The following is a 22,635-nucleotide window of genomic DNA, read 5'->3' on the forward strand; positions in this document are numbered from 1 at the left end:
GGAGAACCTCGCCGGGCCGCTGTGGTCACACGAATGGACACGTGTGCACAGAAAAGCAGCAACTTCACTGCACGGGGGGGAACAGCCTGACCCTCCCCCTCCTGCCTTCCGGCCTTTGCGTGGGTTGAGTCCTGGGCCTCAGGCCTTTGCAGTCACCTGACTCCGACCTGCCCTTTGCCCAGTCCTGGCGCCATCCTCTGCTGGGGAAGGGTGGGGTCAGAGGCAAAGTCCGAGCAGCTCCCAGGAGGGACCCCTCTGTGCGGGGGCCAGGTGGTGACCCTGGGTGGGGGCAGGCAGCAGGGGCCGTCACCTGCTGGGTGGTGACCAGGCTGGGGGGGCGGTGATGGGGGTGGGGTGGCAGCAGGTGGACAGCGCCGGGCAGGCGCCCGAGAGCCAGCAGCCGGTCCAGCTCCCTCCTCACGGCCTCCCACTGCTCATCGACAGCCCAGGTGAGGGGCGCTCGGGCTGTGGGGGCATCCACCCAGCTCCTGCCCACCCCCGGGGGCTCAGGGCACTGTGTGCCCTGGAGGTGGGTGTGGGGTGGGGTCCTGGTGTCCCTGGTTCCTGCCCGTCTCTGACGTGGCCTGCGGCTCGGGGACAGAGGCTGGGTCCCGTGGGGACAGCGACTCAGGCAGGTCACCCGCCCTCTCTGATCCTTGGTCTTCGCCCCTTAAAACGGGAACATGACCTCGCTCGGAGGCCCCACTCCCGTGCTGGCCGGGGGCCCGGGGCCCGGCGATCGGCCAGGAGGAGGAAGCCTACGGGAGCATCTGCGTTCCTGCAGACATGGACGCGGCACAAAGTCCGCGACCTCAGGGTCCTGGTGACCTGATCACTTCCTCCGGCAGCACGGCCGCCGGCCCAAGGCTCCTGGTGACTCCTGTGCCCTGGCCCCGCTCAGGGACGTGGGGTAGGGCTGGCGAGGCCTCAGACGCTGAGCTGGTGTTCAGCCACCGGTGAACCTCTCTCCTGGGTCGGCCTGGGCCCACTGCCGAGGGTCAGTTGTGGGCCCACTGCCGAGGGTCAGTCGTGGGGCTGGGAAAAATGTCAGAATCAGATCAGAGAGGCGCAAGGTCGGGCTTTTAAACAGAAACCAGATGCCTCTGTTCAGAGCTCCTCGGCCCTTGGGAGAGACAACGCACTTCCCGGGACCCTCCTGACCTCATTCACCAGGCTCCAAGCGGGCAGCTTGGCAACAGTGGGGTGGCCAGGCAGTTTCCTGTCCCAGTGTGGTTCAGGCCTGACCTCAGGGCTCTTAGAAAACACCCTGGGAGAGGCCTGGGGTGGGGGCCTCAGGGAGGAGCCTGGTAGGTGGGAGAGGTGGGGTCCTGGGTCCCTGAGGTCAGTGTGGAGCTGGCAGTCCTGCCCGGTGGGGGATAGGAGGGGAGCGGGGTCCTAGGGGTGGGGGGAGAGGGGCTCCCAAACAACACGGGGGTGGCTCTCTGGCCCCTGGTGTGACCCCAGCGCCCCCTCTGCGCTGTATGTGGCCGGCTAGCTTGCCAGACCGGGCATCCTGGCGCCTGGCCCCTGCAGCCGTCTGATGCCATGCACGGGGCGGGCACCCCAGCTCTACAGCACGGTCCTTGGCCCTGCCTGTCGACCAGCAGGAGTGGGCTGCCTGAGCCCCGGGGAGGACAAGGGGCGCTCCAGCCAGTGGAGTCGGGGTGCCCCCGCGGCCCCACGGGTGCCAGTCCTGCCCCCCAGCATGGGGCTGACCTGGAAGCAACGGGTCTTCACGGCTCTGCTGGGCGCCGCAGCGGTCTCAGGCCTCACCGCGCTGCTTCTCGTCCTGGTGGGGACCATGAACGTCCTCCTGCCTCCAGACACCAAGGTGTGCCCCTGGGCCCTCCCGGAGAGGCTGGGCTGGGCTGCGCCTGCCCCCACGCCCTCCTGACCCCGGTGTCACCCCCAGTTTGGGATCGTGTTCGACGCTGGGTCCTCCCACACGTCCCTCTTTGTGTATCAGTGGCCGGCCAACAAGGAGAACGACACCGGCATAGTCAGCCAGGCCCTGGCCTGCCAGGCGGAAGGTCAGTGGACAGTCTGCCGGTGGTGGGCGGGGCTGGGAGCTGCCAGCCACTGCCCGACTGGGCTCTCAGCTGGACGGGGCTTTGGGAAGCGGTGGTGCAGGCTGGAGCCGGGCAGTAGGGAATCAACCTGACGGAAAAGGTCTCAGAGAGCTCTGTGAGTCTCCCAAGGGGCCCAGCTGGTCAGTGGGTGCTGGGCCGAGGCTCTGGCATGGGCTCTCCTGAGCCTCTCCCCGTGTGCCTCCAACCCCCTCCTCCATCTCTTGTAAGGACACTGGTCGTCGGGTTTAGGGCCCACCCAGGGAAGCCAGGTCATTTCGTCTTCAGACCCCTAACTTAATTACACCTGCAGGGACCTTTTTGCAAACACAGTCCCCTTTGCAGGCTCCGAGGGTGAGGACGGGGACTCGTCTTTGCAGGGCGACCTTTGCACCTCCCTCGGGCCTGCTCAGCTCCGCCAGCCTCGGGGCCTGGGGCCTCACCTTGGGTGCTGTGTTCCAGGGCCTGGAATCTCGTCTTACGCCTCCGACCCTGCGCGGGTTGGCGAGAGCCTGCAGGGCTGCCTGGAGGAGGCGCTAGCACTGATCCCAAAGGCCAAGCATCATGAGACACCCATGTTCCTGGGGGCCACTGCAGGCATGCGGCTGCTCAGGTGAGGGGCTGGCGTGGGGTCCACGTGCCCCTGGGGCTGAGGCACCACCCAGGTTGGTGAACAGGGGCAGCTCCCGCCAACTCTGCCCCACCCTCCCTGTGCAGCCGCAAGAATCGCTCCCAGGCGGAGGACGTGTTCGCCGCGGTCAGCCGGGCCCTGGGCCAGTCACCGGTGGACTTCCGGGGCGCAGAGCTCCTGACGGGGCAGGACGAAGGCGCCTTTGGTTGGATCACCATCAACTACATCCTTGGCCTGCTGGTGAAGGTGTCACAGGCGGCCCCAGGGCGGGAGGCCATGGGGGTGAGGCTGTGGCCCACGCGGCCGGGCAGGGACTCAGTGCCCCCGTCCGTGCCCAGTATTCCTTCTCTGGAGAGTGGATCCGGCCTCTGGAGGAGACGCTGGTGGGCGCCCTGGACATGGGTGGGGCCTCCACCCAGATTACCTTTGTACCTGGAGGCCCCATCCTGGACAAGACCGCCCAGGCCACCTTCCGCCTCTACGGTGCCGACCACACCGTCTACACCCACAGCTACCTCTGCTTCGGGCGCGACCAGGCGCTGAGCAGGCTGCTGGCCGAGCTGGTGCAGGTGGGCTTGCGTCCTGGGGCAGGGCGGGGGGCCGGCCCGGCCGGGGCTCTGAGCGGACCCGTCCTCCCGCAGGCCAGCACGGGCCTCCTGATCCGCCACCCCTGCTACCACAGCGGCTACCGGGGCACGCTGGCCCTGGCGTCCCTGTATGAGTCGCCCTGCGCCCCGGCAGCGCCCCCCGACCTCAGCCAGAACCTCACCGTGGAGGGCACGGGGAACCCCGGGGCCTGCGTCGAGGCCCTCCGGAAGCTCTTCAATTTCTCCAGCTGTGACGGCCGAGAAGACTGTGCCTTCGCCGGGGTCTACCAGCCCCCCGTGCAGGGCCAGTTCTACGTGAGCCCCCCGGCCTGCCCTTGGGACCCAGCTTCCTCCCGGAGGCTGAGGGTCCCAACCCCTGGCGCCCTTGGGGAGCCTGGGACCCCGGGTGGGGAGGGTTAGGGCTGCATCCGGCTCGTCCTGGGCCCCTGCCCCTGGGCACCACCCACAAGGGCACATCGCCCTTCCCCACAGGCTTTCTCCAACTTCTACTACACCTTCAACTTCCTGAACCTCACCTCCAAGCCGTCACTGAGTGGGGCCAACGCCACCATCTGGGAGTTCTGCCTGTGGCCCTGGAAGCTGGTGGGTGGGCCCCGGGCTGCAGACTCACCAAGGGGGGCGGGGGTGCCTCCGAGCGGGACCTTCCCTGGGCGGGGGTCAGGAGAGGGGCTCACTGGGCTCCCGGCCCACAGGTGGAGGCGAGCGCGCCCCCGGGCCAGGACCGCTGGCTGCGGGACTACTGTGCCTCGGGCCTATACATCCTCACGCTCCTGGTCGAGGGCTACGGGTTCAGTGAGGAGACCTGGGGAGGCATCGAGTTCCGCCAGCAGGTGACAGCTGGGGGCCTGGGGGGCTGGGGAAGGGTGGGCCTCCAGGGCCGAAGCCCCGCGGCCCTGACCTGAGCCCCGGCCGGGGTGTGGCCCGCAGGCAGGCGGCGCTGACATCGGCTGGACGCTGGGCTACATGCTGAACCTGACCAACCTGATCCCGGCCGAGGCGCCCGCCCAGGGTTGGGCACAGAGCTTCGGCATCTGGGTGGCCGGGGTCGTCTTCGTGGTGCTGACGCTCGCGGCCACCCTGGGTGCCGTGGCAGTGCAGGTCTTCTGGCTCCAGGACTAGGCCTGCGGCCCCTGCTGCCGCCACCGAGGCCCAGCGCCCTCCCCATCAGGAGCCTTGGCCTTCGTCCTGGGGGCTCCGGCCAGCCACCAGACGGCCCCCTTCTGCCCCCGGGGTCGCCCTGGCTGTGGAGGCTGTGGAGCCCCGACCACCGCCCCTGGCTCCCAGCACCCCAGCCTGTTTCCCGGGACCCTCTGCACAGAAACCAGGCTGTCGGGACCTGAGCGGCACCTGGATTGGTGGCGGCAGACTGACGGGTGTAGGGCCGGCTCTGGCCTGGGGTGGGGGTGCCTGCTGGAGCCAGAGCGGCTGGTTCTTTGGGAGGGGTTGGCCGTGGGCCATGGGGTCTCTGGCAGAGCCGGTGTCCAGCTCTGTGGGGTTCTCCTGAGCAGCCCACCTGCACCCCTGGAAGCCCAGTCAGGCCGAGACAGGTCACGTGTGGGAAGCAAATGCCTTTATTAAACCCTCCCCGCCACAGCCTCTTCCGCCGAGCTTCTCAGGCGCGCCACGCAGCTGGGACAGTGAAACTCTTGGGGAAGATGCCAATGTGGCCGTCACAGTGGCCCTCCAGCCACGCCTGGTCCACTGTGGGCGTTGGGTCGTTACTGCGTCTGCGTGCAGACCCTGGTCGGGCACCCCCCGGCCTGGGCAGCGCAGGCTCTACCTTCACACAGGACATCCACGGTGTCTCCTGGCTGCAAGGCCAGATCCTCGGGCCTCTGGGCAGAATAGACGTGCTGGGCCACCACCTGGTAGAGGACTGGCCGGCCGCCCACTCCCTGTGGCAGGATGAGGGCTGGAGGGTGAGCTCAGCCCCGGGAGAAGGGCCAGCCACCCCTGCGCCCACCCTGCTCACCCGGCACTGCAGCTGCAGACCCCCAGGGCCGGCCGCGTCCCGCCAGGCTCTCTGCAGTGCCTCCTCCCCAGAGAGGGGCACCCAACGCCCATCCTCGCTGGGGTCTTGGTAACTGCAAAGAGATGCCTCAGAGGGGGCCGCGCAGGCTAGGGGCTTCAGAGGGTGCTAAGCTCTGACCTCGAAAGCCTCTGACGGGCCGGGCCCTCCTGCAGGGCAAGGCCAAGAGGTGGCCAGCCTGGAGCCCCCTTCCCGCCCTGCACATCGTCCCAGCCCACCTGAGCTGGGCACGCTGGGCGTGGGGGGGCAGGGCCTGGCTCATCAGGGCCCGCAGACTGGACAGGTCAGCTCCTCTCGGGGCCGTCAGGCTCAGGGTGAGGGCACACTGCACGGTGACGGTCGCCAAGGACTCAGAGCGCCCCGGAGCCGCTCCCTGGGTGCAGGCAGAACGGTGTCTGGGCCCCAAGGCCCCAGGTCCGGCTGGGGTGGGCTTCCAGCCAAGGGGGCAGGGCAGGGGCGGAGAGGTGGCGGGGCGGGGCCACGACTTGGGAGGCTTCCTCGGCTGGATAGGAGAGGGGCCTGGCCTCGGGGAGTGAGGGTGACGTGAGAGCTGCTGGCTCTTACCCCTGTGCTCGCGGCCTCGGAGGAGGAGCCAGGGCTGGGCCCCCCGGCTGCCAGCAGCCCTGCAGGGAGAAAGGAGGGGGCAGCCAGGGAGTCAGGTGACTGCTGTCCCCTGAGGGGAGCAAGTCAGAGTGGGGGCTGCTGGCACCCCGCCCCGGGAACCACAAGGCCACCAGCTTCCTCTGTGGAGGACACAGCAGCTGCTCCCAGCACTCCCCCTAGACGCCTGCCTGGGCCCTGAGAGCACCCCGCCCTCCAGGGGGCCCTCACACCCGGCCCTGCACGGGGCCTCACCTGGAGGAACCTGCTGGCCAGCGTGTTCCCCGTGGGCACTCTGCAAGGAAAGCCACAAGCTGGGGCTCTGCTGGGCCTCAGGTCGGGGCAGAGGGTGGGGGCGGGGGCTCTGCTGGGCCCAGCAGACCCGGGAGGGTGAGGGGCACGGCCTGCAAGATGGCCCAGCCCGGCAGGAGGCCACCAGCTCAGCCCTGTCATGGGTCAGTCTGGAGCATGAACCAGATCCCTATGGACAGGAGATGACAGACAGGCCGCCGTGCCTGTGGGTGTGGACCTGTTTTCCCCTGGCCAGCCAGGAGGTGGCGGCTGCAGCTGAGGGGTCCCAGCCAGCCCCGGAGGCTAGGGCTGAAGTCAGGGACCCGCTGGACATCACTCTGTGCCAGGACTGCAAGCCGCGGGCGTGCTGCGGGCGGGACGACACAGAGTCCCCAGCCCAGGCCGCCTGACCCGCAGACGGAGACCCCGACTTCAGGGTGGGCCGAGAGGGCTGAGTTTGCACACGAAGCGTTTGGATTTCTATCAGATTTGCCGGCTGCTAAAAGCAGTCAGGGAGCTGCTGTCGTTCTGTCTGGAAGGCTAGCGCTAAGCACAGCGGTCATGAACCAACGGCTTTCAAGAACACCAATCAGCCCAGCGAGTGACCCGGCCGCTTTCTCTGTGGTTAACTCTAACTCCCTCATGGCGGCCTCACCGCTCCTGGCGCCCCAGCCCTCAAGGCACACCTGCCCTGAGGAGCCCCGGCCAACCCCTCCTCAGCTGCACACAGCCCCTGGGGCATCTCGGGGAGTCCTGCGCCCAGCAAGGAAGGCCGGGCGCCCCAGCTGAGGGGCGGAAGCCTCACGGCTCTGATGCATGCACTGCAGCCTCTCCCAGGTCTGGGCTGGGGAGCACCCCCCGCTCCCTTCTGAGCACCTGTGAACGTCTGTGTGTCCCCGACCCCTGGCATCTGGTTGCTGCGGCTGGCTCCCACCCGGCCCCTGGCCTGCCTAAGGAAGCCAAAGCCCTGTCCCCAGCAGGCGATGAGGCAAGCTGCCTGGCCTGAGACGCCCTGCTGGGGCTGGTCCCCCAAGCCCAGCCTGGGGTGGGGGTCTTGCAAATGCTGTGGCCCCTGCCTGCCCCACCGGGGCTCACCCACCTTGTGGGTGACCAGCGTGCCACGGTCGTGCTGCCTAGCCTGGCCGGAGCTGACCTCCATCTCGGTGTCAGTAGGTGTCCTGGGGCTGCAGGGGGTGTCAGCTCTGCCGGGGGCAGTGTCACGGGCCCTGGAGGGGAGGGGCCGTCATTCCCAGGCCTCACCCACGGGCAAGGCCTCGTGAAAGGTGGGCCTGCAGAGCCCCAAGCTGGAGAGGAGCACCCCACTCAGAGGGCCACCTGCAAAGCTGCGTCTGGTGGGCTTTTCCTGCAGCCTGTGGCCAGCTGCACCCCACCGGTGCCTCTGGTGCCCCCTGGCCTGAGCAAGGGTGGGCTCTCCCCCTGGGGGCAGGATGGGCTCGGGACAGATGGGAAGGCTGAGCAAGGCAGGACGCCCCCCACCACACTGGGACCCTGGACAGTCTGGAAAGGGGACAGGCCATGCTGGCCCCCGGTCCCTGGCCCTGAGTGGCCACAGCAGGTCTGCCCAGGAGCTCCAGCGTCAGGCTGGGAGGCAGGCCTCGCAGGGCCCCTGCTGATAGGAGAAGTGGGTGCCGACCCCTTCCTACCGTGCAGCAGCCCGAGGCCTGGCTTCACCACGCACGTCCAGAGCCTGTGGGCACAGATGACCCCTCCTCAGGACGCAGACCCCCCAGGAACCCCGGGGGCCAGGGGGCAAGGCTGCAGGGTTTCACAGGCTCTCACCAGGATGGGCTGCCCCCTAAGTCTAGATCGGAGGGACACAGGGAGCCCCGGGGAGGGTTCAGGCACCCTTAAGGGTAGAGAATTCAGGAGGCCCCGACCTGCAAATGCCAGAGGAGACGCGGGGGGCGGGAGGTGGCTCGCCTACCTGTGGCTGCGGCGGGGCGACCCCGTGGGAGTCGGTGGGGAGGGCGGAGGCCAGCACCTGTGAGCGTCAGCAGGGGCAGCCGCCTCAGCGGTGCCCGGCCCGCTGCCCACCTGCACCCCAAGTCCCCACCTGCCTGGTAGGCCTGCCGGAGCCGTGCTCATCTATATGACTTATTTCCAGTACCACTTTTAAAATGTTCTTATTTCATAGAAACAGTCACCTCCTGTGGTAAGGGCTCCAAGTGGGTGGATTAATGCCGCTCAGAAGCGCCTCCTCCAGGCAGCCCTCCAGCTAAGACACCCAGTGCCTGGCCCTGGGTGACTGGGGCGTCAGGGGCCCAGGCCACAGCTGGAGACCAGAGTGAGCCTTCCTTTGTGCACAGGGAGCCCTTTTTCCCCGCACACCAGCCCACCCTGGGGTGAGCTGCACCCCATCAGCCAGCAATTTTGCTGGTGCTGCTTGCCCGGACCCCAGGCTGGGCAGAGGTGGCAGTGCAAGACCACCCTGTTCCTCCAGGGTCCTGCCCCCTGAGGCCGAAACGCAGGGCGAGGTTGAAGCCAGGAGAGCGAGGCTGGGGCTGAGGCAGGCAGGGCCATGCTGGCTGGGGGTCCGCAGCGGCTTCCGGTGGCTCCGCCTCCAGGTCCCAGGACCCATCTGTGAGCCCGTCTAGAGGCACTGCTGACCCAGGAGCCTTGTGCCCACCTCCCACCCCAAGGCCTCGATGGCTCCAGCGCTCGGGACAGTGTGAGCTCAACAGGGCCTGGCCGCCCGCCCTGCGGCCTGCTGGCGCCGCTGGCCCTGAGCCCTGGGCCCAAGCAGCGAGAAGCTGCCTCCCTTACCTTGGCCTTGCCCAGGAAATCCACAGGCTCCAGGTGCTCCACGTGCCGCCTATGGGGCCGGAAGACCTCACCCCTGGGGACCTGCCGAGGCTGCAGGGGGACCTGCTTCTGGAGGGGGCCAGGGCAGCCCTGAGCGCCGGGAGCCACCCAGGGCCTCAGAGCAGGATGGCCCACTCCCCAGCTCCCATGGCCTGTGGGAAGCCAACCCCCTGCAAGGCACATGGGTCCCCTACCTCCAGACGTTTCTTTATCTCATATAGTTGGTCTTGGGGGGCTAGATGAATGTGAGCCCCAAACCTGCAGGCTGTGGGCCTGGCAAGCCCCCCGAGTCAGCTCAGGAGCCTGGCTCCCCTTGCCCGTCCCTTACCTGCACTTGGCCCAGGGCGACGTCCAGGCCGTTGCGGGCCCCTTCCGGCCCCTTGGAGATGGCGTCCCCCAGGCTGCAGGCAGCCTCTGCCCAGAGCCCCAGCTGGCTCTGCACCGCAGCCATGTTGAACAGCACCTGAGGGGGTGGGGAGGGGGGGCGGGGTGATGACAGGCCCAGCACTCCCCTCCCCCACAGGGCCACCACCTGGCCCCACCCGACCCTGCACTGGTCCAGCCCCTGAGCTGCCCAGACACAGTGGCCCAGGGCTCTTCCAGGTGCCCCCTGGCTCCCGCCCTGGGGTGGGCTCTGCCTGCCTGGTTTCTCTCTGGACCCCCCCAGCCAGAGCCGACCAGCCCTCCCTTCTTTTATTCTGCTCTGAACGTCAGGCCATGTCCCATCTCTGGAAGCATCTGCTCAGCCTTCACGCCTGTCCTGCGTTTAGCCTGACCCCTTCCTGCCTGTGCTGCCCTGTTCCCTGAAACCGCAAGAGTCTGGGGCGCTATCTGAGGGGCACCTCTTGTCCGGCCCTCCCCTCCCATGCTGGGCAATAGCAGTCAAGTCGTCCAGTGCTGCCGGGAGGACGGAGCACTGCCCGGGGCAGCCTCTGCCCCCGCGCTCTGCAGGGACTGTGCGCTCCTAGAGCCGCTGCCACGGGGCTGCCCGGGCCACAGACGCCAAGCCCAAACCCCGCCCTGCAAGCCAGGGCTGGGGCCTGGCCCACCCTGCTGGGACTCCCCCACGGCTGACCTACTGGACACTGTGGCTCCCAGAGGCTGCAAGGCGGTGTGTTTCTGGGAGCGGTGGGAGCACCTCCCAAGCCTTTCTGTCAGTGCCAGCCACTTCCCAGGAGGCCAGGAACTGAGCCAAGCACCAAGCCCAGGGCAGGAACGCCAGAGCCCACTGCCAGGCCAGCTCCTGCCCTGCCCACCCCGCCACCTCTCACTGACTTCTGACACTGCCCTCTCCTGCTGGGATTTTGGGGCCCCTCTGGCCAGAGGGAGCACCTCACTTAACTCGGGCCCACCTGCCTCGGTGACAAGACGACAGGGCCCAGAGGGCGGGGCCTGCAGCCCTGGAAGGACCTCCCCCAGGCTGCCCACCCACAGGCAGCCCCCAGGGCCCAGCCACACGGCCTCCTGGTGGCCTGCTCCCTGCACGCTCACCTCCCAGGCTTGCAGCTTGAACCGCAGGCCCAGCTGGGTGTAGTCGATGGCGGTGTTGTCCCTCAGCTGGGCCAGGGTGCGCTGAAAGTCGGACAGGGCCTCCATGAACCTGTGGGCAGTAGGGGAGCCTGGCATGGGGGCCCCGGGTGGCCCCAGGGTGAGGGCTCCACCTTGGCCCGGACTCGCCCCCCGCCCCAGCCCCTCCTGCAGCGCGGAGGCAGCGATGGTCGGCAGGCCTCAGCACACAGGGTCCACACAGATGGGCTGTGCAGCCCGTGGGCTCCTCCGCCTGCACCCCAGGCCCTCTCCCGAACCTCAGGGTGCAGAGTGCCCTAGGCGTGTCCTGCCTGCTTCCGGGGTCTCTGTCCCGCAGGCCTCCCCACCCAGACCCTGGCTGGAAGCCCCAGCCCCGACCAGGATTCTCATCGCCCCTGGGGAGGCTTCCAGGCTGATGAGAAGGAGGTCACCCTGGAGCCCAGCCACCCTGTGTAGGGCCTTCTATGGGCGCCAGGCCTGCCCTGCAGCTCTGATTCCTTCTCTGGGAAGGGCCTGGCGCAGAGAGCCGGGTGGGCAGAGGACCCTCCCCCCACACCGCCGAGTCCTGGGATGCGCCATTCCTCCATCCCTTTCCTGGGTTTCCCGAAGGCAGAATGGGCAGAATCATGCCGTCCCTGCAGTCCAGGGTGTTGGAACGGAGGAGGGGAGCCAGCAGAAGTGCTCTGTGACCCTCTTCCGCACAGAGCCCAGGGTCACTGTGCAGCCGGGTGTGGGGACAGAGAGACACGCCCCCATGTGACACAATCCTGTCCCCGGGCTCCAGGGAGCAGCCCAGGGGGAGCTGGCCAGAGGAGGTGACCATAGGCAGAGAGGAGCACAGGAAGGACTCTGCAGAGACAAAGGGCCGTCAGAAAAGGAAGAGGGGACGTCTGTGTTCACCTCTCCAGCTGGAAGTTGGCCACTCCGCGCTGGAGGAAGCCGACAGCCAAGCAGGCATCCTTGGTCACCGCCTGGTCAAATGCCTGCAGACAGAAATGTCTGTGGACTGCTCGGGCCTGTAATCCCATCACCCCCGTGTCACAGACGGGGATGCCCAGCAGTGGTCAAGGAAGCCCGTGGGCCACATGATGGTCACCTGCAAGAGAAAGTCTCCCTCGCCTGCCCAGGGCCCTCTGAGTCCAAGGGGCGCAGGTGTCACGGCCTCAGTGCAAGCCTGCCTGGACTCCCCAGGTGTTTTCTGGTGACCGCTCGGGGGTAGTTAGGTGGCAGCACAGACCAACATGTTAACCACGAGGACAAGGAAACGCCCAGCATGTTGACAATAGTTGCCTCCACGGGAGGGAGTCATGCTAAGACTGTTGTGTCCTTCAAGCCCTAGTTTTGGTAGTTCACACAAAAAGACACACGTCTCACCTGTTAGAATCAGAAAAGAACAGCACGAAAGTCTTAATATGTGCGTGAAGCCCAGCTCTTCCTGAAACTGAACTCAGAAATGATGTCGTCTATAAGGACAGCAGCCATCAGTTAAACACAAGCAAAAGGAGTGCATCCAGCAGCCATCAAGTTAACTACAGGCAACTGGAGGGTGTCATGGTCCCACTCTAACAAACCTGGCTGAGTGGGGGCTTGTTGAGCTGAGTCTGACCAAGGTTGAGGGTCAGCACTCGGGCACTGATGTGGCCGCTCAGCACAAGGGAAACCCTTTTATCCTGCCACATAGAGCGGCCAGATAGGAGCTTCTGGGGGGCTCCTGCCAGAGACAGAGCCCCAGCTCCCCCACTACCCGAGCGCTCCTGCCAGAGACGGAGCCCCAGCTCCCCTCACCCTGTCCAAATCAGCTTTATTGATTGTAGCTGTTCCATCTGCCTTTTAAAATTTTCCAACAAATATGCCTCTGCTACTCCATCTCCAATTAGGGTGGAGGAGAATTTAACGTGCACACCCTTGGCCGGGAACCTCTGTCCCCTCTCTGATTAAATCGATGTTTAGAGGAGGGAGTGGCTGGACTGGCCTCATTCCACTGACCCCGTGGCGTCCAGTGATGGCATCCCCATTGCTGGATAACATTTTAACACTGACATTGCTGCTGAGATAACTGTAGATTCGAACACATGTGAGGAACGACAGGGCAGGCCCCTTGGACCTGTTTTCGGTAGTCGTCGCCGTTGGCCTGAACGATGCGGGAACCTGGCTTTTTCTGGGGGCCCTTGGGGACACAAGCAGTGTGCAGGGTGCTACTGCTTTCTGTCATCGCCCATGGGATATGCACCACCGTGATGAACCTGGAGGCTTGAAGGGCAGGCATGGCCCTGCCAGGCCCTCAGCAGAGGCAGGTGTGTGCGTGCCCGTGCATACATCTGGCTCTCGGTTCTGCTTTGGGGAGTGGGTGGGGGACAGGTGAGCACACACATCTGGGGTTTAGGCACCAACCAGAGACTGTCTCCTGGCTGTCGCCACAGGTGTCTGCTGAAGATCTGACCCAAAGCTTGCACCTCAGCAACCCTCCCAGCCCCATCCAGCCTCGAGCCTCTGCAGGTACATTAGCACCTCCATCAAGAGCACCCGAGCCAGTGCGCACTCGGCCTTTCTGCAGGACAGCAGAGTGGGGCAAACGGTCCCCACAAGTGGAGGCCGTGCTGGAGCCTTGCGACCCCATCCTGGCCCTGACGCAGCTCAACAGGGTCCCCCCTGGACACACACAGGTCCCACTTGCATGGGTGTTCGCTGAAGCAGAATGCTGGGGTGGGGGGAGTCCCCAGGTCGCCATCAGGGAAGAAGGGTGGGAGCCCTGGGCTCACCCCTGCAGCTATGGCACCACGCATTGCCACCCCACCCCTCCAGCCCTGGCCACCAGGAGCAGAGAGCTGCATCCCCCGAGGTGGAGTCTCTGCGACCAAGCCTGGGGGCCCCCTGGCTCACCCGCAGCGCGGCCTCCGGGTCCCCGGCCAGCAGGTGCACGCAGCCCACGTTGAAGCTCACCCTGGCGGGCGGCTCCGAGATGCTCGAGAAGAGGCGAAGGGCGCAGTCCCAGTCCCCGCGCGCCACGGCCTGCGCGCCCTGGTGCCAGTCGCGCAGCAGGTCCCCGAGCGAGGCCATGGTGGAGTGGACCCCGCCTGGCCCCACGCGGAAGTCGGCGCTTCCCGGCCGGATCGCGGGAGGCGCAGGGGGCGGTCGTGAGGGTCCTGCCTCGGCCCGGGGGTGCTGGGGGCAGAGCACCGCGGGGCCGGGGCTCTGGAATCCGGAGACCAGCGCGGGCCGAGGGGGCCCTTCGAGGCGGACAGAAGGGGCGAGGACACGCTCCTGCGCCAGGTACTTGGTGCGGGCGGGGCGGAGCGCCAGGTGCGTCAGGGGCGCCAGGTAGGCCCGCAAGCCCCGCCCCTCCTGACCACGCCCCCACTGGAGGCCCGTCCCCGTCCCCGAGTCGGCCCCGCCCTCTGGACTTTAGCCCAGAGCTCCCGCGCCGGCGCTTTCCCGCCGCCGCTGACAGCTCGGAGTCGGCCTCGGTGCGCTGGGGAAAACCGTCCGGGCCCGCCTCTGGCGCCGCTGCCGCGGCCGCGCTAAGGTTCCGGGCGGACCCTGCCGTGTCAGGTAAGAGGCCCCGGGGCCGGGCCGTGAAGCGATCCTGGGGCCTCGCGGGCCGGCGCTGGACGCGGGCGCCGCTGGGAGGGGCCGGGAGCGGGTCACCCGTGGGCCCCGGGTCGGCGCCGGAGGGGCGGCTGGGGGCTCGGCGCGGAAGCTGGCCGTGGCCCGGGGCCGACGACCCTGTGCGGGCGTCTGTCAGGCCCTCAGCCCGCCGGGCTCGGCCCGCCGGCGGGGACGCGTGAGGGCCCCGAGCCTGCCCTGTGTCGGTGCCACACCGTGAACACCGGAAGCCCCTTCTTCTCCACAGGGAAAGCGGAAGCCGCCAGGGCTGTGCGCCCGCCCTCGGGGTGACGCGGGCCGCCCTCGGGGCGCTGGGGCTCTGTCCCGGCGGAGGCGGGGCCCTGCGGGTGCCCGGCCGCCCGGCGCCGCTCGCGTCCCGCGGGGCTCCCTCTGCGTCTCACGCGGCTCTCTCAGCCCCACGGTGCCCCAGGGCCTTCACAGAGGGTGGCCGGCGGGGAGGACGCGCTCCGGCAGCTGTGGGGGCTGCATCTGTCTGAGGCGCCCACAGGCTGGGAGAGCCGCAGCGTCCCTCCTCAGGGGCCTGTCTTCGCCCTTTCACCCCTGCCACGGAGGGTCTGCTTTCTATCGCTTTGTCTACTGTTTTAAATGTTAATCTCATCTGAAAAATGCTTTCACTGCAACATGTGACTCTTTGACCAAACACCTGGGCACCGCGGCCTTTCGATGCTGGCGCAGAAACGTTCCCATCACTGCACGAACCCTGGAAACTCTGCCGGACACAGGCTCTGCCCTTATGCCTGAGCATCCTCCAGGGTCCGGGGAGGTGTGTGTCCTGGGCGGCTGGCAGAGAGCCACCTGCCTCCGACTTTGGCCACCCTCCCTGCTCAGTTGGGGCTGTGACTCTGCTTCCTTCCCTGAGGACCAAAGTCACTGAGGACAAGCCAACAGGGCTGCGAGATGATGCTTGTCGACTGGGAAGCCCTCCTGGGCCGTGCGCCCCTGAGGAGGCTGCCCTCTCACCATTGGGGCACTGAGGTTCCCAAACTGTTGGTGTGGAGCTGGGCAGAGCCCCCACTTCTCACGTGCTTCTCTCCTCCCCGAATTCCCGTGTGGACGCTCCCTTCCTCAGACCAGACCTCCCAGCCCCAGGCCTCCCACCGCCCTGCCTGGTACAGCCTCAGGACCCTTGCAGCCCTGAGGGTCCCTGAGCTCAGCTGCACCCTCCCACCCGCCCACTTGGGCCTCCTCCTTCCTGCAGCCCCCCACCCACACCTGTCCTTGCAGCTCATGCCCTCTACCCACCAAGCCCCCACCGACCAGTTCAGTTCACTTCAGTTGCTAAATTGTGTCCGACTCTCTGCAACCCCATGGACTGCAGCATGCCAGGCTTCCCTGTCCATCACCAACTCCCAGAGCTTGCTCAAACTCATGTCCATCGAGTCGGTGATGCCATCCAACCATCTCTTCCTCTTCCCCTTCTCCTCCTGCCCTCAATCTTTCCCAGAATCAGGGTATTTTCCAATGAGTCAGTTCTTCACATCAGGTGGCCAAAGTATTAGAGTTTCAGCTTCAGCATCAGTCCTTTCAATGAATATTCAGGACTGATTTCCTTTAGGATTGAGTGGTTTGCTCTCCTTGCCGTCCAAGGGGCTCTCAAGAGTCTTCTCCAACACCACAGTTCAAAAGCATCAGTTCTTCGGTGCTCACCTTTCTTTATAGTCCAACTCTCACATCCATACATGACCACGGGAAAAACCATAGCTTTGACTAGACAGACCTTTGTTGGCAAAGTAATGTCTCTGTTGGCAAAGTAATATGCTGTCTAGGTTGGTCATAACTTTTCTTCCAAGGAGCGCCCCCCAAACTCTTGTCCAGGTCCTGGTCCCTCTGTCTCAGCAGGAGAAGCCTGGCCCCACTGGCCTGTCTCTGTCCACAATAACCTCAAGCCTCAGGTGGGTCACGTGGCTCATGCCCTGGGAGCTCGCCCCTCCCCGGCCCAGTCTCTTCCCTCCCCTCCTTGGCCTCACCTCCACCCATCCTGCCTCCCAGCTGGAAGGGATCCCCGGTGCCTGCACCCCAGATCTGCCTCCTCCCTGAGAACGTGCCTGCCCCTCGGAGCACTACCCCGTCCCCAGTGTGTCTCCCGGGGGCACTCCCCCCAGGTGTCATTTCCCCTCTATACGGATGTCCTGTGTTTCTTCCCACCTTGAACAGAAAGCCCCCGCCCTCAGCCCACGTGTCTCCTTGCTCCTTTACAGCCAGACTCCTTTTAAGAATCGGCAGGATTTAGCGTCTCCGTTTCCTTTGCCGGGTGATTTTTAGATACTGAGATGTGCTTCACAAATCATACAGCTCATTTTAAAATGTACAATTCTGTGTTTTTGTCAGATTCACAGAGCTGTGCCACCATCGCCCCTAATGCATCCCCCATTGCAGCACCACCACAGCTCCCCCTCCCCCCCCCCCCCCCCCCCCGTCATCCCTGCCTGAGGCAACCAGTCATCCAGTGTCTGGATTCACCTCTTCTGGACTATTCATATAAACACAATCACAAAGCATGTAGATTTCTATCTGGCATCTCCCCCTCAGCATCATGTGCTTGAGGTCCGCACACATTGCAGGAGGATCAGTGCTTCGTTCCTTTTCAGGCTGAGTCATTTCCATTGTGTGGACGGACCCATTTTGTTGATCAAACCGACCCCCGCTGGGGCACTCCAAGGGGCCCCGCTGTCTGGCTCTTGTGAGTCACACACTGTGGGTGTTTCTGTGGCCTTGTGTTCTCTGTGCTCTTGGGTGCACCCCCAGGAGTGGCTTTGCTGGGTCAGGCGGTCATTCGGCGTAGCTCTTTGACTGTCTTTCCATAATGCTTTTTATTCTTGATCCTGCCGGGGTGCTGCCCAAACTCCTGTCAGGGTTTCTGGCGGCCTCCTTTGACTCATCCCTCCTCGGTGCCTGGCCTCTGGGACACATGTCCTTTGGGTCTCCTGTGTTCCCTGCCCCTTCCACCTCCTCTGGGCACATGCTCCCCCAGGTCCCTTGAATTACCGTCTGGCTGTCCTCTGTGCCCACTAATCTTGTGTTTTTCTATTTTCACAATAAAAGAATGAAAAAAGGGACTTCCCTGGCAGGCCAGTGGTTAAGACTCCACACGTCCAATGCGGGGAGCACAGGTTCAATCCCTGGTCCAGGAACTGAAATCCCACATGCTCTGAGGCATGGCCCCCAAAAAATGAAGATGAAAGAAGTGACATCGCGGTGCCTGCCCCTGTGGCGCTGCAGCTCTGCCTCCTCACGGCCCAGAGCTGGAAGCAGACTAGACGCCCTTGGGGGTGCTTGCCAAGCGGCCCCTGCGTCCACACCACAGGAGCCCACTCTGCAAAAGGGTTGGGCCCTGGGCGCACACAGCGACTCGTGTGTGTCTTAGGGGAGTGTGCCAAGTGAGCGCAGATGCACAGAGGCCAGACTGTGTGGTTCCATCCGTGCAACTTTCCTGAAATGACAGACGGTGTGAACGGAGATGCGACCAGCGTTGCCAGGGCCGCTCGCAGATCAGGGCCTTGGGGCGACTGCAGAGGGCAGCGAGGGCTCCGTGGCACTGCCGTGCTCTGGCTCTCCTCTAATCCACACGATGCCCTGCTTGTGATTTGGGGTGAAAGGTAGATGGGACGTCTCTTTATTATTTCTTACAAGTACATGCATATCTATAGTCATCTCAAAATGAAATGTTTAATTAAAAAAATCCTTAAGAAGGTTTCAATTACAAGTTTTTCTGTTTTACAGATACTCTGAAAGTTGGAGTGATTCAGTGACCGCTAAGGTTCTTCCAGCTCTGAAGAAGGTGGTTCAGAAACACTTCATTGTGTCTGAGCTAAAATCTACTTCCCAGCAGCAGTGGAGGCGTTGGGAGCAGCTTCCGTCAGGACACTGTTCCACCTCTGGCCGTGAGAGCTCCCGGCCGCTCACGTCACCAGCACTGCTGAGACCGTTTGGAGCACACAGCTCACACGTGAGTGTGTGAGGGAACACACGCCGGAGGGAGCCCGGGAGAGGGAACCGGTTCCTGAGGTAAGGACTCAGCTCAGAGGCCAGCTTAGTGCTGGAACTTGCTTCCCAAGAAACTTAATAGCTGGTTAATTCTGGAGCTCAGGGGTCAATCAAATGGGCAGGAGTTTTGGATATTTGGGAATTGATTTTAGCCCAATACAAGTGGTTGGGGTTTTTTTTGTTTGTTTGTTTTTGTTTGTTTTTCCCCTTTTTAAACAATAGGCACGTCCAAGAAAAAAGCTAAATGCCAGATAAGATTTTTCTCTCAGAAAATAAATGTAGGCTCACACGTGACAGAGGCGCTTGGTGTCCATGGTCCCCGCGCGGAGCCTGGGTTCCTCAGGCTGTGCCCGTCACACGAGCCCGTGGAGAGCTCCTTGACCCAGTGCTGGGTGACCACAGTTCCTGGGGGCTCAGCACACCCGCCGCTTCCGCTGCTCAGGGACCGCCGACAGAGAACCTGGGTACTGAGGGCCAGTCCCGCCCCCCAGGAAGCCCTATGGAAGGAAAGGCAGCATGCCGGGAGGGGCGCGTTCAGACGCGAGCAGGGCTTCCCACCCGGGGCAGTCTGCACACCAGGGCAGCCATGCACGCAGGTGGCTCAGGATTCGTCTCCTGGAGGTTCGGAGCCGAAAGGAGACTATAAACAGGGGAACTTGTAGTTCTGTCCTGCAGGACGCTGTGGGGAAGGGCTGCGTCTCCAGGGAGCCGGGCGTCGGGTGCCCTGGACCTGCAGGCGGCTCCTCACCTGTCTCTGCTCTCACAGACGGAGCCCCTCATGCAGTTTCAGAGCAGAGGCCACGCTGCTGCTGCTCCCCGAGCCAGTTCCCACTCGCAGGCCCCCTGCACAGCCATGTGGCATCCTGCCCACGACAGCTCTGCGGCCAGGGCCCACCCCCAGGTTGTGCCCCATCTCCAGGAGAAGCCAGAGTGTGAGGAAGGGGGAGGAAACATGATGCGAACTGGCAGCGACAAACCTGGAGCCAGAAACAGCCTGAAAAGAAGAAGCGTGCGTCACGTGGAGCCAACAGAGCAGCCAGCGAGTGCTGCCCCAGACGGACAGTGCCCCAGAACCACTCCAGTGGCTTCTGGAGTCCAGAGGGAAGGGCCGGCCTGGGGGCCTCCAGGGAGGAGGGCCAGCCAGAGGGAAGAGGACCGTCAGGGCTGTTACAACAAAAGGCAAATCCAAGAAGCCTGCATTTAACCAGAAAGCATTCATCTCTGGTGGAGAGCAAACCAGCCCCCCCCCCACCAAAGTCAAAAATAAACAGAAGAAACGGAAGGAAGCAGGAGGAATTAATATAGAGGAAAACTTCGAATGAAATGATGCTGTTTGCAGCAGCATGGATGGACCTAGACATTATCATACTAAGTAAAGTAGGTCAACGGAGAAGGCGGTGGCACCCGCTCCAGTGCTCTTGCCTGGAGAATCCCGGATGGAGGAGCCTGGTTGGCTGCAGTCCATGGGGTCGCTGAGGGTCGGACACGACTGAGCGACTTCACTTTCACTTTTCACTTTCCTGCATTGGAGAAAGAAATGGCAACCCACTCCAGTGTTCTTGCCTGGAGAATCCCAGGGACGGGGGAGCCTGGTGGGCTGCCGTCTATGGGGTCGCACAGAGTCAGACACGACTGAAGTGACTTAGCAGCAGCAGCAAAGTAGGTCAAAGACAACAGCACACGATGTCTCTTACATGTGGAATCTAAAATATGACGTGAATGAACTTACCAGTGAAACAGAAACAGACGCAGATGTAGATGACAGACCTGTGACGACCCAAGCGGAAAGGGGGTATAGGTTAGGGTTCTGAATTGACGGGTACACACAACTCTATGTAAAACAGATAAACACCAAGCATCTATTTACTGTACAGCACAGAGAACTATATTCAATATCTTTTCATAATCTATATTGGAAAAGAATCTGAAAATATATATATATATCTGAAGAAAAAAAAGAGAAAAGTTAATTAAATACTTAAATCAGGAGATATAAAATTAGTAAAACCAGAAGCTAGTTCTTTTTAAATTTTTGGCCATGTCGTGCAACTTGAGTCCCAAAGAAAGGCAATGCCAGAGAATGTTCCAACTACCGCACAATTGCACTCATCTCACATGCCAGCAAAGTAATGCTCAAAATTCTCCAAGCTAGGCTTCAAGAGTACATGGATGGAGAACTTCCAGATGTTCAAGCTGGATTCGAAAAAGGCAGAGGAACCAGAGATCAAATTGCCAACATCTGCTGGATCATAGAAAAAGCAAGAGAATTCCAGAAAAACATCTACTTCTGCTTCTTTGACTACGCTAAAGCCTTTGACTGTGTGGATCAGAACAAACTGTGGGAAAATTCTTAAAAGAGATGGGAATACCAGACCACTTTACCTGCCTCCTGAGAAACCTGTATCCAGGTCAAGAAGCAACAGTTAGAACAGGATATGGAATAGCAGACTGGTTCCAAATTGAGAAAGGAGTATGTCAGGCGGTATATTGTCGTCCTGCTTATTTAACTTCTATGAAGAGTACATCATGTGAAATGCCAGGCAGGATGAATCACAAGCTGGAATCAAGATTGCCAGGAGAAATATCAATAACCTCAGATATGCAGATGACACCACCCTTATGGCAGAAAGTGAAGAAGAACTAAAGAGCCTTTTGATGAAAGTGAAAGAAGAGAGTGAAAAAGTTGGCTTAAAACTCAACATTCAGAAAACTAAGATCATGGCATCCGGGCCCATCAGTTCATGGCAAATAGATGGGGAAACAATGGAAATAATGACAGACTTTATTTTTGGGGGCTCCAAAATCACTGCAGATAGTGACTGCAGCAGTGAAATTAAAAGACGCTTGTTCCTTGGAAGAAAAGCTATGACCAACCTGGACAGCATATTAAAAAGCAGAGACATTACTTTGCTGACAAAGGTCCATCTAGTCAAAGCTATGGTTTTTCCAGTAGTCATGTATGGATGTGAGAGTTGGACTATAAGGAAAGCTGAACTCCAAAGAATTGATGCTTTTGAACTGCCGTGTAGGAGAAGACTCTTGAGAATCTGTTGGACTGCAAGGAGATCAAACCAGTCCATCCTAAATGAAATCAGTCCTGAATATTCATTGGAAGGACTGATGCTGAAGCTGAAGCTCCAATTCTTTGGCCACCTGATGCAAAGAACTGACTCATTGGAAAAGACCCTGATGCTAGAAAAATTGAAGGCAGGAGAAGAAGGGGACGACAGAGGATGAGATGGTTGGATGGCATCACCGACTCGATGGATGTGAGTTTGAGTAAACTCCGGGAGTTGGTGATGGACAGGGGAGTCTGGTGTGCTGCAGTCCATGGGGTCACAAAGAGTCAGACATGACTGAGTGACTGAACTGAACTGGTAGAGCTTGAGAGATCTTAGTTTCCCAACCAGGGATCGAACCCAGGCCACGGCAGTGACAGCACCAAGTCCTAATCACTGGGCCACCAGGGAAGTCCCCCAAAACTAGTTCTTTGAAAAGACCAATGATACAACCTTTTGCTAAGAGTAATTAAGGGAAAATGAAAGTGAAAAAAATTTTGAACACTCACGAAAGGTGAGAGCCACACACGTAAACGGCATATACACCGAACCCTGACGTTACAGTAATAAACATGGGAACCTCCTCAGAAATCAGGGCCTCCTGTCAGAACAGGCCTGGGGGAGGGGGGTTGGAGTAGGCGGTGGGCGAAGACCAGCTGGGCTCAGAAATGCTCGCTGTCTGGGCCTGGGGTCCCAGCCCCCAGCCCTGGCTGCAGCCTGGGTCACCCCGAGGCAGGACCACCAGCCGCCCCTCGAGACGGTAGGTGTGCCTGGCAGCATGGAGAGGCGGCGACAGGAGAGGCCCGCCTTGCAGCTCATAATCCTGGGTGCCCAGGTGGGTGCCCAACTCCTCTCTAGAGCTAAGAGTCCATCGTAGTTTAACTTTCAAAAATAACTTTGTGGTTTGATTACTTTTTCATGAATACGAGGTGGAGTGTGTTCATCGTGTAATATCTAGAAGATTCAGAGAGTGAAAGAGAAGACCCAGAGGGCCGGTAGGTGGCCCCAGTGCCGAGTGGGCCGGGGCCCGAGGCCCTTTATTCCCAGCAGCTGCTTTGGTGACAGCTTCGTGCCACATGGGGAGGCTTTGTCCCCGTGACATTAAATAGTCAATGTAAAATGCAATTTTTAAGGTGCTTCCCAGGTGGCTCAGTGGCAAAGAATCAGCCTGCAATGCAGGAGACTGGGGTTTGCTTGCTCCTTGGAAGAAAAGCTGTGACCAGCCTCAGTCAGAACAGGCAGGGAGCAGGAACCTCCACCCAGATGGTGGGGCTGCTGACCGCTGACCTCTGCCCCTGCTCCTGCCGCCGCCTGGCACCCAATGAGAAAGGGTACTGAAGAGCTTTGTGGCCGAGACTCCCAGGGCTGGTTCCTGTGTGCTGCAGGGAAAGCG

General features: G+C 62.3%; 3 protein-coding genes across 46 annotated transcripts in view; 2 read left to right on the forward strand and 1 right to left on the reverse strand.

The window, feature by feature from the left end:
- Nucleotides 1–218: 218 nt before the first annotated feature.
- ENTPD8 (ectonucleoside triphosphate diphosphohydrolase 8) lies at nt 219–4,898 on the forward strand. 11 transcript variants are annotated; one of them, XM_086324013.1, is made up of 11 exons: nt 352–449; nt 849–997; nt 1,568–1,831; nt 1,913–2,030; nt 2,529–2,679; nt 2,784–2,943; nt 3,036–3,266; nt 3,339–3,599; nt 3,777–3,887; nt 3,998–4,135; nt 4,233–4,898. In XM_086324013.1, the coding sequence occupies exons 3-11, from the start codon at nt 1,706–1,708 to the stop codon at nt 4,422–4,424; spliced, it is 1,488 nt and encodes a 495-aa protein (XP_086180139.1). In that variant the 5' UTR covers nt 352–449; nt 849–997; nt 1,568–1,705; the 3' UTR covers nt 4,425–4,898. The 11 variants fall into 11 exon arrangements, with proteins under 11 accessions (XP_086180143.1, XP_086180139.1, XP_086180141.1 ...); XM_086324015.1 differs by having other exon boundaries at nt 1,967–2,030; XM_086324014.1 differs by having other exon boundaries at nt 1,608–1,831.
- On the reverse strand, nt 4,854–13,865 carry NOXA1 (NADPH oxidase activator 1). 24 transcript variants are annotated; one of them, XM_086324023.1, is made up of 14 exons: nt 13,456–13,865; nt 11,476–11,558; nt 10,540–10,648; nt 9,377–9,511; nt 9,010–9,114; nt 8,171–8,227; nt 7,890–7,933; nt 7,325–7,451; nt 6,190–6,229; nt 5,899–5,957; nt 5,553–5,707; nt 5,278–5,389; nt 5,086–5,200; nt 4,859–5,006 (listed from the first exon to the last, which is right to left on the reverse strand). In XM_086324023.1, the coding sequence occupies exons 1-14, from the start codon at nt 13,630–13,632 to the stop codon at nt 4,918–4,920; spliced, it is 1,407 nt and encodes a 468-aa protein (XP_086180149.1). In that variant the 5' UTR covers nt 13,633–13,865; the 3' UTR covers nt 4,859–4,917. The 24 variants fall into 24 exon arrangements, 22 of the variants coding, with proteins under 22 accessions (XP_086180152.1, XP_086180146.1, XP_086180162.1 ...); XM_086324022.1 differs by having other exon boundaries at nt 9,010–9,117; XM_086324026.1 differs by lacking the exon at nt 5,278–5,389 and having other exon boundaries at nt 4,854–5,006; nt 9,010–9,117.
- A 109-nt stretch (nt 13,866–13,974) lies between these two features.
- The window catches only part of EXD3 (exonuclease 3'-5' domain containing 3), a 75,417-nt gene continuing 66,756 nt past the window's right edge, over nt 13,975–22,635 (forward strand). For 8 of the 11 annotated variants that reach the window (XM_086323996.1, XM_086323998.1, XM_086324005.1 and 5 more), the window contains exons 1-2: nt 13,989–14,124; nt 17,920–18,204. The gene's annotated coding sequence lies outside the window, so the exon portion shown is untranslated. Of the gene's footprint in view, nt 14,125–17,919; nt 18,205–22,635 lie in introns of those variants that run through there. The other 3 variants (XM_086323994.1, XM_086324003.1, XM_086324006.1) reach the window with 3 other exon arrangements.

This window comes from Bos grunniens, chromosome 11 (assembly GCF_055505025.1).
Source record: "Bos grunniens cultivar Pamir isolate PY7600 chromosome 11, Bosgru_T2T1.0, whole genome shotgun sequence".
Taxonomy (NCBI): domain Eukaryota; kingdom Metazoa; phylum Chordata; class Mammalia; order Artiodactyla; family Bovidae; genus Bos; species Bos grunniens.

What these genes read in the sequence shown, in the direction of transcription:
- NOXA1 (XM_086324018.1), bottom strand. Translation starts at nt 13,632, where the DNA reads ATGGCCTCGCTCGGGGACCTGCTGCGCGACTGGCACCAGGGCGCGCAG. An exon ending in AGGCCTCGGGCTGCTGCACG is followed by an intron (nt 7,452 to 7,889) that starts GTAGGAAGGGGT and finishes CCTCCCCTCCAG; the next exon opens with GGCCCGTGACACTGCCCCCG. An exon ending in CCGAGGCCGCGAGCACAGGG is followed by an intron (nt 5,708 to 5,898) that starts GTAAGAGCCAGC and finishes GCCTGCACCCAG; the next exon opens with GGAGCGGCTCCGGGGCGCTC.
- ENTPD8 (XM_086324009.1), top strand. Translation starts at nt 1,541, where the DNA reads ATGCCATGCACGGGGCGGGCACCCCAGCTCTACAGCACGGTCCTTGGC. An exon ending in TCCTGCCTCCAGACACCAAG is followed by an intron (nt 1,832 to 1,912) that starts GTGTGCCCCTGG and finishes TGTCACCCCCAG; the next exon opens with TTTGGGATCGTGTTCGACGC. An exon ending in GCAGGCATGCGGCTGCTCAG is followed by an intron (nt 2,680 to 2,783) that starts GTGAGGGGCTGG and finishes CTCCCTGTGCAG; the next exon opens with CCGCAAGAATCGCTCCCAGG.